Source organism: Ammospiza caudacuta, chromosome 20, assembly GCF_027887145.1.
Source record: "Ammospiza caudacuta isolate bAmmCau1 chromosome 20, bAmmCau1.pri, whole genome shotgun sequence".
NCBI classification, from domain to species: Eukaryota; Metazoa; Chordata; class Aves; order Passeriformes; family Passerellidae; genus Ammospiza; species Ammospiza caudacuta.
This window is the reverse complement of record NC_080612.1, coordinates 7,408,483-7,420,684: the sequence shown is the minus strand read 5'-3', so window position 1 is coordinate 7,420,684 and position 12,202 is coordinate 7,408,483. Positions and strand designations below refer to the sequence as shown.

The 12,202-nt window shown below is 54.5% G+C and overlaps 2 protein-coding genes across 2 annotated transcripts; both read left to right on the top strand.

Annotated features, from left to right (window-relative positions):
- Positions 1 to 734: 734 nt before the first annotated feature.
- Positions 735 to 3,299, top strand: CHCHD2 (coiled-coil-helix-coiled-coil-helix domain containing 2). Its single transcript, XM_058817893.1, has 4 exons — positions 735 to 907; positions 1,553 to 1,799; positions 2,335 to 2,479; positions 2,990 to 3,299. Exons 1-4 carry the CDS (start codon positions 858 to 860, stop codon positions 2,998 to 3,000), a joined length of 453 nt encoding a protein of 150 aa, XP_058673876.1. The 5' UTR covers positions 735 to 857; the 3' UTR covers positions 3,001 to 3,299.
- A 974-nt stretch (positions 3,300 to 4,273) lies between these two features.
- PHKG1 (phosphorylase kinase catalytic subunit gamma 1) lies at positions 4,274 to 11,924 on the top strand. The gene is made up of 10 exons (XM_058817837.1): positions 4,274 to 4,501; positions 6,055 to 6,189; positions 6,471 to 6,646; positions 7,140 to 7,194; positions 7,820 to 7,885; positions 8,047 to 8,210; positions 8,722 to 8,812; positions 9,888 to 10,041; positions 10,127 to 10,252; positions 11,616 to 11,924. Exons 2-10 carry the CDS (start codon positions 6,107 to 6,109, stop codon positions 11,865 to 11,867), a joined length of 1,167 nt encoding a protein of 388 aa, XP_058673820.1. The 5' UTR covers positions 4,274 to 4,501; positions 6,055 to 6,106; the 3' UTR covers positions 11,868 to 11,924.
- Positions 11,925 to 12,202: the final 278 nt, after the last annotated feature.

Here is a 12,202-nt window from a genome sequence, read left to right as displayed (position 1 = left end):
TCCGTAACTCTACCAAAGGGCTGAATTCTGAGAAACTTTTGGAGACTCCTTTTCCTCAGAGAACGATTCCCTGAAGGCTGGAACTCTTTCCATGGCAATTTAGGTGTTTATTGTGCCTCAGGGTGCCACAGGTGCAGGTTTATTGTGCTTTAGGTGTTTATTGTGACCGATGGTCCCTCACAGATTTAGGTGTTTATTGTGACCGATGGTCCCTCACAGATTTAGATATTTATGATTGTGACTGACTTTCCCTCACAGATTTAGGTGTTTATTGTGACCGCTTGTCCCTCACAGATTTAAGTGTTTATTGTGACCGATGCTCCCTCACTGGTTTAGGAGTTTATTGCGGCTCAGGATCCCACAAGCGCAAATTTATCGCTATTTAGGTGTTTATTGTCGCTGAAAGTCCCACAAAGACGAGGGTTTAACACTATTTAGGTGTTTATTATGACCGAGGACCCTACAAAGGCGCGCTTAACGCGATTTAAGTATTTATTGTGACCGAGGATCCTGCACGCGCGTATTTATCACAATTTAGGTGCTTATTGCGGCTGAAGGTCCGGCAGACGCAGGTCTATCGCTATTTAGACGTTTATTATTACGAACGGACACTAAGCTCGGGTTTAACCGCACTTTAGGTGTTTATTTATTTACTCCCACCGCCGCCATCGCGGCCGCTCCCGCGTGCCGCCTCAGGCGGGCGGAGGAGGCGTGGCCTCCACTCAGACCCGCCCCGGAAGTGACGCACCCGCGGTGACCTTCAGAGGCGGCGTGCCGGTATCGGACCAGGCCGTGCCGCTCGGGGCTCCCTCCGCTTCCCTCCGCGCCGCCCGGGGCTCCCTCCGCCTCCCGCCGCCATGCCCAGGGGCAGCCGCAGCCGCACGTCCCGCGTGCCGCCCCCCGCCAGGTGAGGGCGGCCGGGGGTCCCTCTCCTTCTCCCCTCTCCCCCGCGCAGGCCGCAGTGGCCTGGCCGCCATTGTGGGGGCGGGTGACGCGCCGGGGTGGTGGCAGCGCCCGGCTGGTTTGAGTCGGGCTGGCCGTGGGTTAGCGGAGCGGGGTTGGGCGATTTGGGGGTGGAATTGGGTCTGCTCGGCCGCAGGGACAGGACACCAGCACCGTGGTGATCAACCGCTTTTGGGTCGTGTTGTATTTTTCCCCAAAACAGCCGTGTGAGCAGAAAGGCGCCTGTAACCCTGACCACGTCTTGCATAAGACGCTTACCAGAACAGCGAGTTCACTCCTTCAGTGTGTAACAGGGGTGTGTGCAATCCCAGCGTGATCCTTGGGGCCTCCTGTGCAGCACGCTCTGTGACACTGTGTGTCCCTTCCAGCTGGGGACATCCCGTGCCTCACAGGAGGAGCAGCGGGCTCCAGACCCTGCAGCCGTGTGGCCCCTGCCCGGCATGGTTTGGGATCACCATGATGATGATGGAGTGATGTTTCTCTTTGTGTCCCTGCAGCCGTGTGGCCCCTGCCCGGCATGGTTTGGGATCACCATGATGATGATGATGATGATGATGATGGAGTGATGTTTCTCTTTGTGTCCCCGCAGCCGGGCACCCCCGAGGAGAGTCCCGTCTCCAGCTCCGGCTCCTCGGGCCTCTGTCCCCGCAGCAGCTCCGCCTTCGGCCGTGGCGTCCCCGGCCCCGAAGCAGCCGGGGCTGATGGCCCAGATGGCCTCAACTGCGGCCGGGGTGGCCGTGGGCTCGGCTGTGGGACACACCATCGGCCATGCCATCACCGGAGGATTTAGTGGAGGGGGCAGCTCTGAAGCTGCCAGGCCTGATGTCACTTACCAGGTGAGGGGAAGCACGGCTGGACGCTGATGGCAGCTCAGCTCTGTGCTGAGGGACTTACTGGAGCCTTATGAGCACAGCTGGGATGCTTACAGTCTTTATATAATCTCTCTCTATATATAAAACTATATTATATAGAGTATAACTACAGACTGAATCTCCAAGGTAACTCACCATGAGTCATCTTATAAAGAATTCAGAGGGATGTGTGGCAAGGTGTTGGTGTTATTTTCTACTCTATTCCTCTGATTCAGGCAGGACTTTCATATTCCAGGTCTGATGTTGGGGAGGCCTTTGCTCAGGTGCCATCCAGAGTTACTCAAATGTATCAAAACCACTCAAGTGTTTGTAATTTAAAAAACTGCTCTGAATGTGGCATTCCTCTGCTGGAAAATTGTTTTGTACTTTAGCCCTTCACTTGTTTTCCATTAAAAAAATGAAGGTTTTGACTGAAATGCAGGCAAGAACCCTCAGCAAGCAGTGTGGGGGTGCTTTGGCTTTGTTGGAAGGGTCCTTATGGAGCCATTTGGTGTTTCAGGAGCCCCAGGGTGCTCAGGCTGCCCAGCAGCAAGGTCCTTGCCAGTATGAGATGAAACAATTCCTGGAGTGTGCCCAGAAGCAGACCGACCTCAAGCTGTGTGAGGGCTTCAGTGAGGTGCTCAAGCAGTGCAGGATTTCCAATGGTAAGTACACAGAGCTGGCAGGCAGCTCTTCACTGGGATAATCAGTAAAAATATCATGGGAATGATGTCCTGGGGCTTTGATGCAGCTGGGGAGTGATGGAGGTGCTCTGAAGTCTGGTAAAGCAGCTGCTGTTCTGTTGGGCTTCATGTTTGGGTCCTGTGGGTGGAGAGGGGTGAATTCCTGATGCTTGGATTGAAAATGACTGGAAAAGTGGCAGCAGCACATTTGGGGCATTAGCAGAGCTCTGAGGATAACAAAACCATCCTGTCCCAGGAGGAAGGAGGCAGCTGTGCACTAGTGCTGATGTCTGCAGCTCAGCATATCCCAGCAAATGGAACACCCTGACAAATCTGACCTGCGGCAGGGAAAACACCTTCCATTCAGGAATCCAAAATTTACTGAGATACCTCCTTACCCTTCCATTCAGGAGTCCAAAACTCACTGAGAAAACTGTTTATCCTTCCATTCAGGGATCCAAAACTCACTGACTTTAACTCCTTCCCTTTCAGGTTTGTCCTAAGCCTGTACAAGGCAGCTGCTGGAGATCATCGTGCAAGAACTGACCTACGAATGAAAAACAAAAAGCTTCAGTAATAAAGTTTAAAGCTGCCTGGTATCTTGTTAGTTCATATATTCACACTCATCTCTGTGGCTTGACTCCTGCCACAGCTGCCTCTGATGTGATCCAACTTCACAGACGCAATTTAATTTAGCACAAAATGGAAGAGTGAATAATTAAGCAGCATGAGCTAACATGGGTTTTACTGATTGTTGTGTTGAATGTATGTAATGTCTATAAATAAACTTCTCTCTCTAGAAGTACCTTGCTTTGGTTGAGTTTGAGTGCTGGAGTAGAAGGGTGAGGAGGTGAGAATTGATTTTGGCAGGGTGTTCTGCAGGTGTTTCTTTTTGTGCTGTAATAGGGCTGAACCATGAGATGATGGTCCTGTAACCTTCCCTTCGGCCTGGCTCAGGCAAGTTACAAAGCCATGGCAGCTACATGAAAATAATTATTATCTTAAAAGTATTTACTGATGCAAAGTGCAACCTTTTCGCATCGGAGGGGGCTGCCACATCATGCCTTGCTCAAATCCTTGGGGCTGATAAATTAAACACCCTCCTGGACATCACTGGAAAAGCCTGGATAAGGGACTGTGGTGGGGAATAACCCTGCTCTGAACAGTGCAATTGCTGTTAAAAATACTTTCCCTAGCATTACCTGTTTTCCTTGAAATGCTGTTATGCTGATGGATATTCTGCCCATTCCTAAAGCACTTCACATCTCGCTTGCTGTTCTGAAAGTGAAAAGATTAAATCAGTGTTCAGAAGGGAGAGGAGTCACCTCCCACAGTGGGGATGAGGACAGAACTGACAGGAGCAGCTTTTGTGTGCTGATCAAGCTCCCATCTCATTTCTGGGGTGTTTCACCGTCCTGGTGAAACTGAAATAAAACCAGTGGGTGGTTTGGGCCACTCTGTGATAAGAGGAAATAGCCTTAAGCTGATACAGGGGAAATTCGGTTAGATATTAGGAGGGGAAAAAAAAAGAGTACTGTTTGGGTGGTCAGGCATTGGAACAGTTTCCCGGAGAAATTGTGGAGGTGTCCCATCCCTGGAGGTGTCCAAGAGGAGCCCGGCCGTGGCGGTGGGTGAGCTTAGAGCGGCTCGGTGCTCAGGCTGGGACCGGCTGCTCTCCAAGCTCCCTCCCGCCGTTCCCATTCCCCGCTCTTCGCTCCCCGGCCGAGCCTCCCCGTGCCCGGGGCAGCCGCAGCTCCCGGCGGCCGCTCAGCAACGCCCCCGGGGAGGAGGAGCCGGGGCCGGCCGTGCTCGGCGGCGGAAGGGTTAAACCGGGGAAGCTCCGGGGCGGCCCCCGGCCCCCCCTTGCCCGTTGCCCGGCCATGCCCGCCCGGCTCCCGCCGCTGCCAAGTCGCGCTGCGCTTTCTCCGGGGCCGGGCGGCGGCGGCCGGCCCTGAGCGCTCGGCTCCCGGCGGCTCCCAGGCCTGGGCCCGGGCCCTCAGCGAGGTGAGGAGCGGGCGGCGCTGAGGGAGGGTTGTGAGGGGGGTCCTGCCCCGGGAATCTCCCGTGCTCAGCTTTCTTTGGCTCCGGGTCAGCGCCAGAGAGTCGGGGCTGAGGGAGAGGGGCCGCGTTTCTGCCGGCATGAAAGCTTGCTTTTTCTTGAGCTTTGCGGGTTTATTCCAACTGATATTTGAATATCTTTGTTGTGCTTAGAGATCCTCCCGGCTGCGGGCGGGGGGCGATGCCCAGCGCCTCACCCTCAGCGTTCCTCCCGGCAGAAAATCCCCTCACGACCCCCCCTGCACTCTGCTGATGAACCCAGAGTGTCCCATTAGAGCCCTGCACCTGCTGCTTTTATAATTCCAGGGTATTTTAAACAAATTCCCGGGTTCAGCACACAGATTCCAGGCTTCTCCCGGTAGTGCTCCGTGGATGCTCCCCAGCCCTTCCCCACAACACCAACCCCCAGGACCTGGATTTTCAAAAATAATCAGATTTTGGTTACCCCCCCTCCTCCATCTCAGGGATATTTATTTTCCCTCCTTCCTGGTCCTGCCTCTCCTTTGTGTTTTCAGCTTGGTTTGGCATTACTCACAGTATTTCCAACAACTAAAATTCTGTAAGTTAAGGTTGTGGTTGTTTAGAAATGCTCCAGCCCATGTTAGACATCCCTGGCAGCAGCAGCCAGTCGCCCAAAACACACTTTGGTCCTTAAAACCAGGTCAGGACAGATAACACATTGCTAATGAGATTTAAATGTATTTAGAGCTGCCAGTGCCCTGGCAGAGCTATTGAGAGGAGGGCAAAGGGAAACTCACAGTGCTGGGGATCTCCTGCCCACCTCTGTCCCCTCCCCAGCAACAAACTGTCACCTCAAAGGGACAGTTTTGCTGCCCAGGCTTGTAAAGAACTGCTTTCCATCCTAACTGCCTGGACTCCGTGTATGGGCACAGAAACAAGCTGTATAAAAATCCTTCCAAGCCTGAAATAGGAAAAAGAAATGGGACAAGAGCCTTTCGGGAGTTGTGGAGACTGCTGGCAGCTGCACAGGAGTGGCTGAGGGAACTCTTTGAGCTGCTGTCCTCAGGCTGGCTCAGCTCCCACTGTCCCCAGTCCCTCTGTCCCCACCTGCACCCTGACCCACCCGCCCCCTCTACTGCTTAAAAATAATAAGGAAAAGAAAGAGAAAAACAACAGGGGCAGATTCCAGCTTCCATATTCCACTTGGGTGGTGTTGGTGTGGGGTGCTGTTTCTGGAGGCTGCTGCTGTGAGCTGGGCACAGGGAAGGGGTGAGGTTTTGGGGTGCTGCAGCATTTCCCAAAGCCTTGGCCCCAGCCAGGCTATGAGGGAATCCAGTGGGGTTTCTCCTGTTCCCAGTGGGATGTCTGCAGCATCCCAAGGGCAAAGCTTGGCTTTTCCAAGCAGCAAAACACCTCCTTTGCTTGGTCCAGGATCTTCCTTCTCTTCCTTCCTCCTCAGTGTTTTTTCTTCCATAAGGGATTGATGATCCCAGTTCTGGGAGCAGTGTGTGCCCATCCTGGCTCTTTTTTCCTTGCAGCTCCTTTCTGCCCTTAGACAAGCCCAGAGTGCTGCCCTGACAGGAGCCAGAGATGACCAAGGAAGAAGATCTACCAGACTGGAACTCATCCAAGGAGTTTTATGAAAAATATGAGCCAAAGGAGGTTTTGGGCAGGTAAAGCTTTAGTTTTGGTGAGCGGCTTGTTTTGGTTTCACGTCCCCCAGTGCCACATAGGAACAGTGTTCCCTGGGAATCTGATACAAACAGGGCCCACAGCAGCATGGGGCTAAAAATAGCATGGAACAGCACTTTCCATCAGCTCAAAACCTTCTGTCCCACCGAGACAGGGTGACAGAGCGAGACCCGCTGGTGCATGAAAATCCCAGCCAGCCCAGGTGCCGGTGGCTGGGCAGGCAGGGATGGAACCCCCCTTTTGTCCCTGTTGTCCCTGGCAGGGGGGTGAGCAGCGTGGTCCGGAGGTGCATCCACAAGACCACGAGGCAGGAATATGCTGTGAAGATCATCGACATCACGGCGGGGAACATCTCCCCCAAGGAGGTGCAGGAGCTGCGCGAAGCCACCACCAAGGAGATCGACATCCTCCGCAAGGTCTCGGGCCACCCCAACGTCAGTAAGTCAGGCCTTGAGCATCCCTCAAGGGCAATTTCTGCCCTGTGTGTTCCTCAGGGCAGAGGGGACCCCAAAACCAATCCCCAGGAAGGGTTTTTGGGGTGAAATGCCAGGCAACTGCTCAGAGCGTTTTTTGCTCTCCCTCCACACACACACCCCAGCAGTGCCCCCCATGTTGTCTCCCAAGCACAACACTTGTGAAGATCAGCTCCTCATTAACTCAATTAGCAATTTCTGCCCTCTTTGTTCCTCAGGGCAGAGGGGGACCCCAAAACCAGTCCCCAGGAAGGATTTTTGGGGTGAAATACCAGGCACCTGCTCAGAGCAGTGTTTGCTCTCCTGCCACACACACCCCCAGCAGTGCCTCCCATATTGTCTCCCAAGCACAACACTTGTGAAGATCAGCTCCTCATTAACTCAATTAGCAGTTTAATCAGATTTTTAGTCCATTGATGGACTCACACTGTGCTCACAGCCCCTGTGCTTTATTACAGTCCAGCTGAAGGACAGCTATGAATCCAGCACCTTCTTCTTCTTGGTGTTTGACCTGTAAGTACCAGCTGGCTCAGCACCCTGGGCCCACTCCCTCTCTGCAGATTTGTCCCAGCTTTTTATGGGGCAAAAATGGCAAGCAGTGGAGGGACAAGCAGCCCTTAAGGTAGAATCAAGCCCCAATTACTGCAAACTCATTGCAGCTCTGTTGCCAGCACTGTTTTCCCTCTGTCAGCGGCTCAGCACTGCTCGGGTTTCCCTGTAACCTTTGGTGGGAGCTGTCAGGCATCCCTGAGGGTTATTTATATGCTCAGTGGGACCAGGGTGTCTGCAAAGTCACAATTCCCAATGCCAGGACAGTGCAGTGGATGTCAGAGGAGTGGGATGGCACGGGGAGAGCCCCATCCCTGCCCCATCTTTGATGGTTGGACTTGGTGATCTTAAAGGTCTTTTTCAACCTTAACAATTGTGTTTCTATCCAAAACTGCCCTCTCCAGGCACAGCCTCTCCTTCTGCCTGATATTGTACTAAAATATATAAAGGCACTTTTACCCCTTGTTATGAAAGTTATTTTAGGTTGTTAAGGGGCATAAACCCCTGACTGATCATCCCCAGGGACTCAGGGCTGGTTTGCTGTTGCAGCTCAGCCTCTGCCTGACTCTGTGTCCCCTCCCTCATGCAGGATGAAGAGAGGGGAGCTCTTTGACTACCTCACTGAGAAAGTCACCTTGAGCGAGAAAGAAACCAGGTAAGGCCAGGTGTGAAAATCACCTTGCAAGAGCAGAGTGTGGTTAGAGGGGAGAGCACAGCACCCTGGGCTGTGTCCCTGTGCACTGTCCCTGTCCCCTCCCCTGGGATGGTGGTGCCAGTGGGTGTTTGGGACAGGGGGTGAGCTGTCCCCATCCCCAGGAAGATCATGCGAGCGCTGCTGGAAGTGATCCAGTACCTGCACTCCATCAACATCGTCCACCGCGACCTGAAGCCGGAGAACATCCTGCTGGATGATGACATGAACATCAAGCTGACAGATTTTGGCTTCTCCTGCCAGCTGAATGAGAATGAGAAGCTCAAAGGTGAGGTGGGGGGATGCTGGGCTGGTGAGTTTTTCCAGCCCCACTCTCTCCTTGTCACCAGTCTCACCTGGGGTGCAAATTGGTGCTGTTTGGCTGCTTTTGCTGTCCTCACACCCAAGTTCTGCCTGCACACAGCCTCCACGCTTCTCTCCTTGCCATGGAAAAGTTGCTGCTCTTTAGGAAAACCTAATCCCAATCCATTCCACTTCTTTTCTCCTCCAGATGATCCCCATTACTTCATCCACTTACTGACCTATTGTTTCCCCCAATTCCTACATGCAAAGAGCCACATACCCATCAACAGGCATCCCCTCCCACAAGCATCTATGTAATTTTTTTTTCTCACTTTTTAGCCACAATAATTCACAAAAAAAATCACCAGTGAGATGCACACAGGTTGCAGTTCCTCCCTGTGAGCACCATCCCTGCAAAGATGCCACCATGGGCTGCCTGGAGGTGGGTGGGAATGGCACCTGGGTTGATGCTCTGCCCTGTGTCCCTGTCCCCACAGAGATCTGTGGCACTCCTGGCTACCTGGCCCCCGAGATCCTGCAGTGCTCCATGGATGATGAGCACCAAGGCTACGGGAAGGAGGTGGATATGTGAGTGAGAAGCTGTTCCTAAACACACACATGTGGTGTTTGAGTGTTTGGAAAGAATGAAATGATGCACCAGAAGCCAATATTGGTGGCTGTGAGGGGCTGTCTGGGTCACCAGGGGGTTCTGGCACAGAGCAGGGAGTGAAGCAGCCTGGGGACAAACCCATCTCCTCACTTTGCCCCATTGTGGGAGGGAAAGCAAAACTCTCTGTTCATGGAAGTCAGCTTAGGCTGAGCTCCAAGACATGGGGGTTTTAAACACCTTGTGCAGCCCCTGGGAGAGCAGCCAGCTCAGGGCAGCTCACCAGAGCTCTGCAGGGACTTTGCCACCACCTCTGGTGGCTTCAGGCTGCAGTGGTCAGAGCTGTGACACACATCAGGGCATCTCATCCCCTCTCCAGTCTGAGCCACAACACCTGAGCTGTGCATCACCAAACCCCACTCCCTTCCCTAAAAACCTCTGCAAGGGCCAAATTCTCCATCTCAAGGCATCCTCCTGCAGCATCCAGGGAACAACTCCCCACCAGCTCAGCTCAAAGTCCCCTGCAGCTCAGGTCAGCCCCTCAGGCACACGCAGGGCAGTTCCGTGCTGGTTTTCCAGCTGTTTCCAGGTGTTGCCAGTTTCCCTGCTGGTTTTCCCCTGGGGTGCAGAGCCAGCTGGGTGCCCGAGGGTGGCACAGGGGGTGCTGGAGGCTCCTTGTGGGCTGCCCACAAATGGAGCACTGGGGTGATCATGTACACCCTGCTGCCCACAGATGAAGCATGGGGTGATCATGTACACCCTGCTGCCCACAGGTGGAGCATGGGGTGATCATGTACACCCTGCTGCCCACAGGTGGAGCATGGGGTGATCATGTACGCCCTGCTGCCCACAGATGAAGCATGGGGTGATCATGTACACCCTGCTGCCCACAGGTGGAGCACGGGGGTGATCATGTACACCCTGCTGCCCACAGGTGGAGCATGGGGTGATCATGTACACCCTGCTGCCCACAGGTGGAGCACGGGGGTGATCATGTACACCCTGCTGCCCACAGGTGGAGCACGGGGGTGATCATGTACACCCTGCTGCCCACAGGTGGAGCACGGGGGTGATCATGTACACCCTGCTGGCCGGCTCGCCGCCCTTCTGGCACCGCAAGCAGATGTTGATGCTGCGCATGATCATGAACGGCGATTACCAGTTCGGCTCCCCAGAGTGGGATGACCGCTCTGACACCGTCAAGGACTTGGTAGGTGCTTGAGCTGGGAAAACCTGGAGTGCAGGGGGCGTTGCAGAGCCCGGCGATAGCTCAGGGCGAGCGGCTCCCCCTGCAGATCTCGCGGTTCCTGGTGGTGGACCCGCGGCAGCGGTACACGGCGGGCGAGGCACTGGCACACCCCTTCTTCCAGCAGTACGACGTGGAGGAGGTCCGGCACTTCAGCCCCTTCCGCAAGTTCAAGGTGGGGATGGGGCTGGGAGCTGCAGGAGCCGGCAGTGGGATGGGTTTGGGAGAAACTGGGGGTTGGGGAAGGCTGGTGGGGATGGGTTTTGGGAGGATGCCTGGGCATTCCCTCACAGGAAGGAGTTAAGGGAGAAGGGAGAAATTGCCTCTCACCTCCAAAAAAAAAACATTGAAAGAGCTGGAGAGTTCGGCCTGGAGAAGAGAAGGCACCAGGGAGACCTTAGAGCCCCTTCCATTGCTTCCAAGAGAGCTGGAGAGGGACTTTGGACAAGAGATGGAGTGACAGGGCAAGGGAGAATGGCTTCAAGAGGGCAGGGTCAGATGGGATAGTGGGGAGAAATTCTTGGCTGTGAGGGTGCTGAGGCCCTGGCCGAGGTTTCCCAGAGAAGCTGTGGCTGCCCCATCCATGGAAGTGTCCAAGGCCAGGCTGGACAGGGCTTGGAGCAACCTGGGATAGGCAAAGACATCCCTGCCCATGGCAGGGAATGAAATGGGCTTTAAATTCCCTTTTAACTCAAACCATGCTGTGATTCTGTGATTCCCTGGCATGAACTCCTGCCCTTTGCCAGCCCTGCAGGAACTAAACTGTGCCAGGCACTGAGCTCCCTCCTGATTCCCCCACATGAGGTGATGCACTGGGACCACCCCATTGAGGGAATTCTTCTGAATCCCAGGCTGTTGTGGGAGAATTCCCAAAAATCCCAGGCTGCTGTGGGAGAATTTCCCTGAATGCCAGCCTGTTGTGGTAATTCTCTTGAATGCCAGCCTGTTGTGGGAGAAATGCCCTGAATCCCAGGCTGTTGTGGGAATTCCTTTGAGTGCTAGGCTGTTGTGGGAGGATTCCCCTGACTGCCAGGCTGTTGTGGGAATTCCTGGCTGTTGTGGGAGAATTCCTCTGAATCCCAGGCTGTTGTGGGAATTCCCTTGAATCCCACACTGCTCTGGGAGGATTCCCCTGAATCCCAAGCTGTTCTGGGAGGATTCCTCTGACTGCCAGGCTGCTCTTGGGAGGATTCCCCTGAATCCCAAGCTGTTCTGGGAGGATTCCTCTGACTGCCAGGCTGCTCTTGGGAGGATTCCCCTGAATCCCAAGCTGTTCTGGGAGGATTCCTCTGACTGCCAGGCTGTTCTGGGAAGATTCCTCTGACTGCCAGGCTGCTCTGGGAGGATTCCTCTGACTGCCAGGCTGCTCTTGGGAGGATTCCCCTGAATCCCAAGCTGTTCTGGGAGGATTCCTCTGACTGCCAGGCTGCTCTGGGAGGATTCCTCTGACTGCCAGGCTGCTCTTGGGAGGATTCCCCTGAATCCCAAGCTGTTCTGGGAGGACTCCCCTGACTGCCAGGCTGTTCCCTGTGCCCCAGGTGATCTGCCTGACCGTGCTGGCCTCGGTGAGGATTTACTACCAGTACAGGCAGGTGAAGTCAGTGACCAGGGAGTTGGTGGTCAGGGACCCCTACGCCCTCAAGCCCGTCCGCAAGCTCATCGACGCCTGCGCCTTCCGCACCTACCGCCACTGGGTGAAGAAGGGGGAGGCCCAGAACAGAGCTGCCCTCTTTGAGAACACCTGCAAGGCCATCCTGCTCACCCTGGCCACCGAGGAGGGGCTGTTCTGATCCCTGCCCAGCCCCTGGTTTGGCTCACTGTAAGGCGAGTAAAATCTTGGAAAACAACATGGTGATTTCTGGGGTTTTTAAGTTTTTTTTTCACTTTGCTCACGACTGGTGCAAATACAAACCTGGGAAATAAGTTGCTCCTGAGGTGTGTCTCACTGGAGGAATGGGTTTGGAGAAGCCACATTTAACAGAGCCAGCTGCAGCTCCCCATGGGGAAGGCTCAGCCCTCAGGCACCTGCAGTGCCTGTTTTGGGACAGTTTGAGGTGGATCCCTGAGCAATGTTCTTGCCCACCCTTGTGGTCGAGGTTCCTGGTCAGGTTTGGTGCAGAGAGAG

Excerpts from the sequence above, each read along its gene's own strand:
- PHKG1 (XM_058817837.1), top strand. The coding sequence starts at position 6,107 with ATGACCAAGGAAGAAGATCTACCAGACTGGAACTCATCCAAGGAGTTT. Across the intron at positions 7,886-8,046 it reads TTGAGCGAGAAAGAAACCAG|GAAGATCATGCGAGCGCTGC; the intron begins GTAAGGCCAGGT and ends CCCCATCCCCAG. Across the intron at positions 10,253-11,615 it reads GCCCCTTCCGCAAGTTCAAG|GTGATCTGCCTGACCGTGCT; the intron begins GTGGGGATGGGG and ends CCTGTGCCCCAG.
- CHCHD2 (XM_058817893.1), top strand. The coding sequence starts at position 858 with ATGCCCAGGGGCAGCCGCAGCCGCACGTCCCGCGTGCCGCCCCCCGCC. Across the intron at positions 908-1,552 it reads CGCGTGCCGCCCCCCGCCAG|CCGGGCACCCCCGAGGAGAG; the intron begins GTGAGGGCGGCC and ends GTGTCCCCGCAG. Across the intron at positions 1,800-2,334 it reads GGCCTGATGTCACTTACCAG|GAGCCCCAGGGTGCTCAGGC; the intron begins GTGAGGGGAAGC and ends TTGGTGTTTCAG.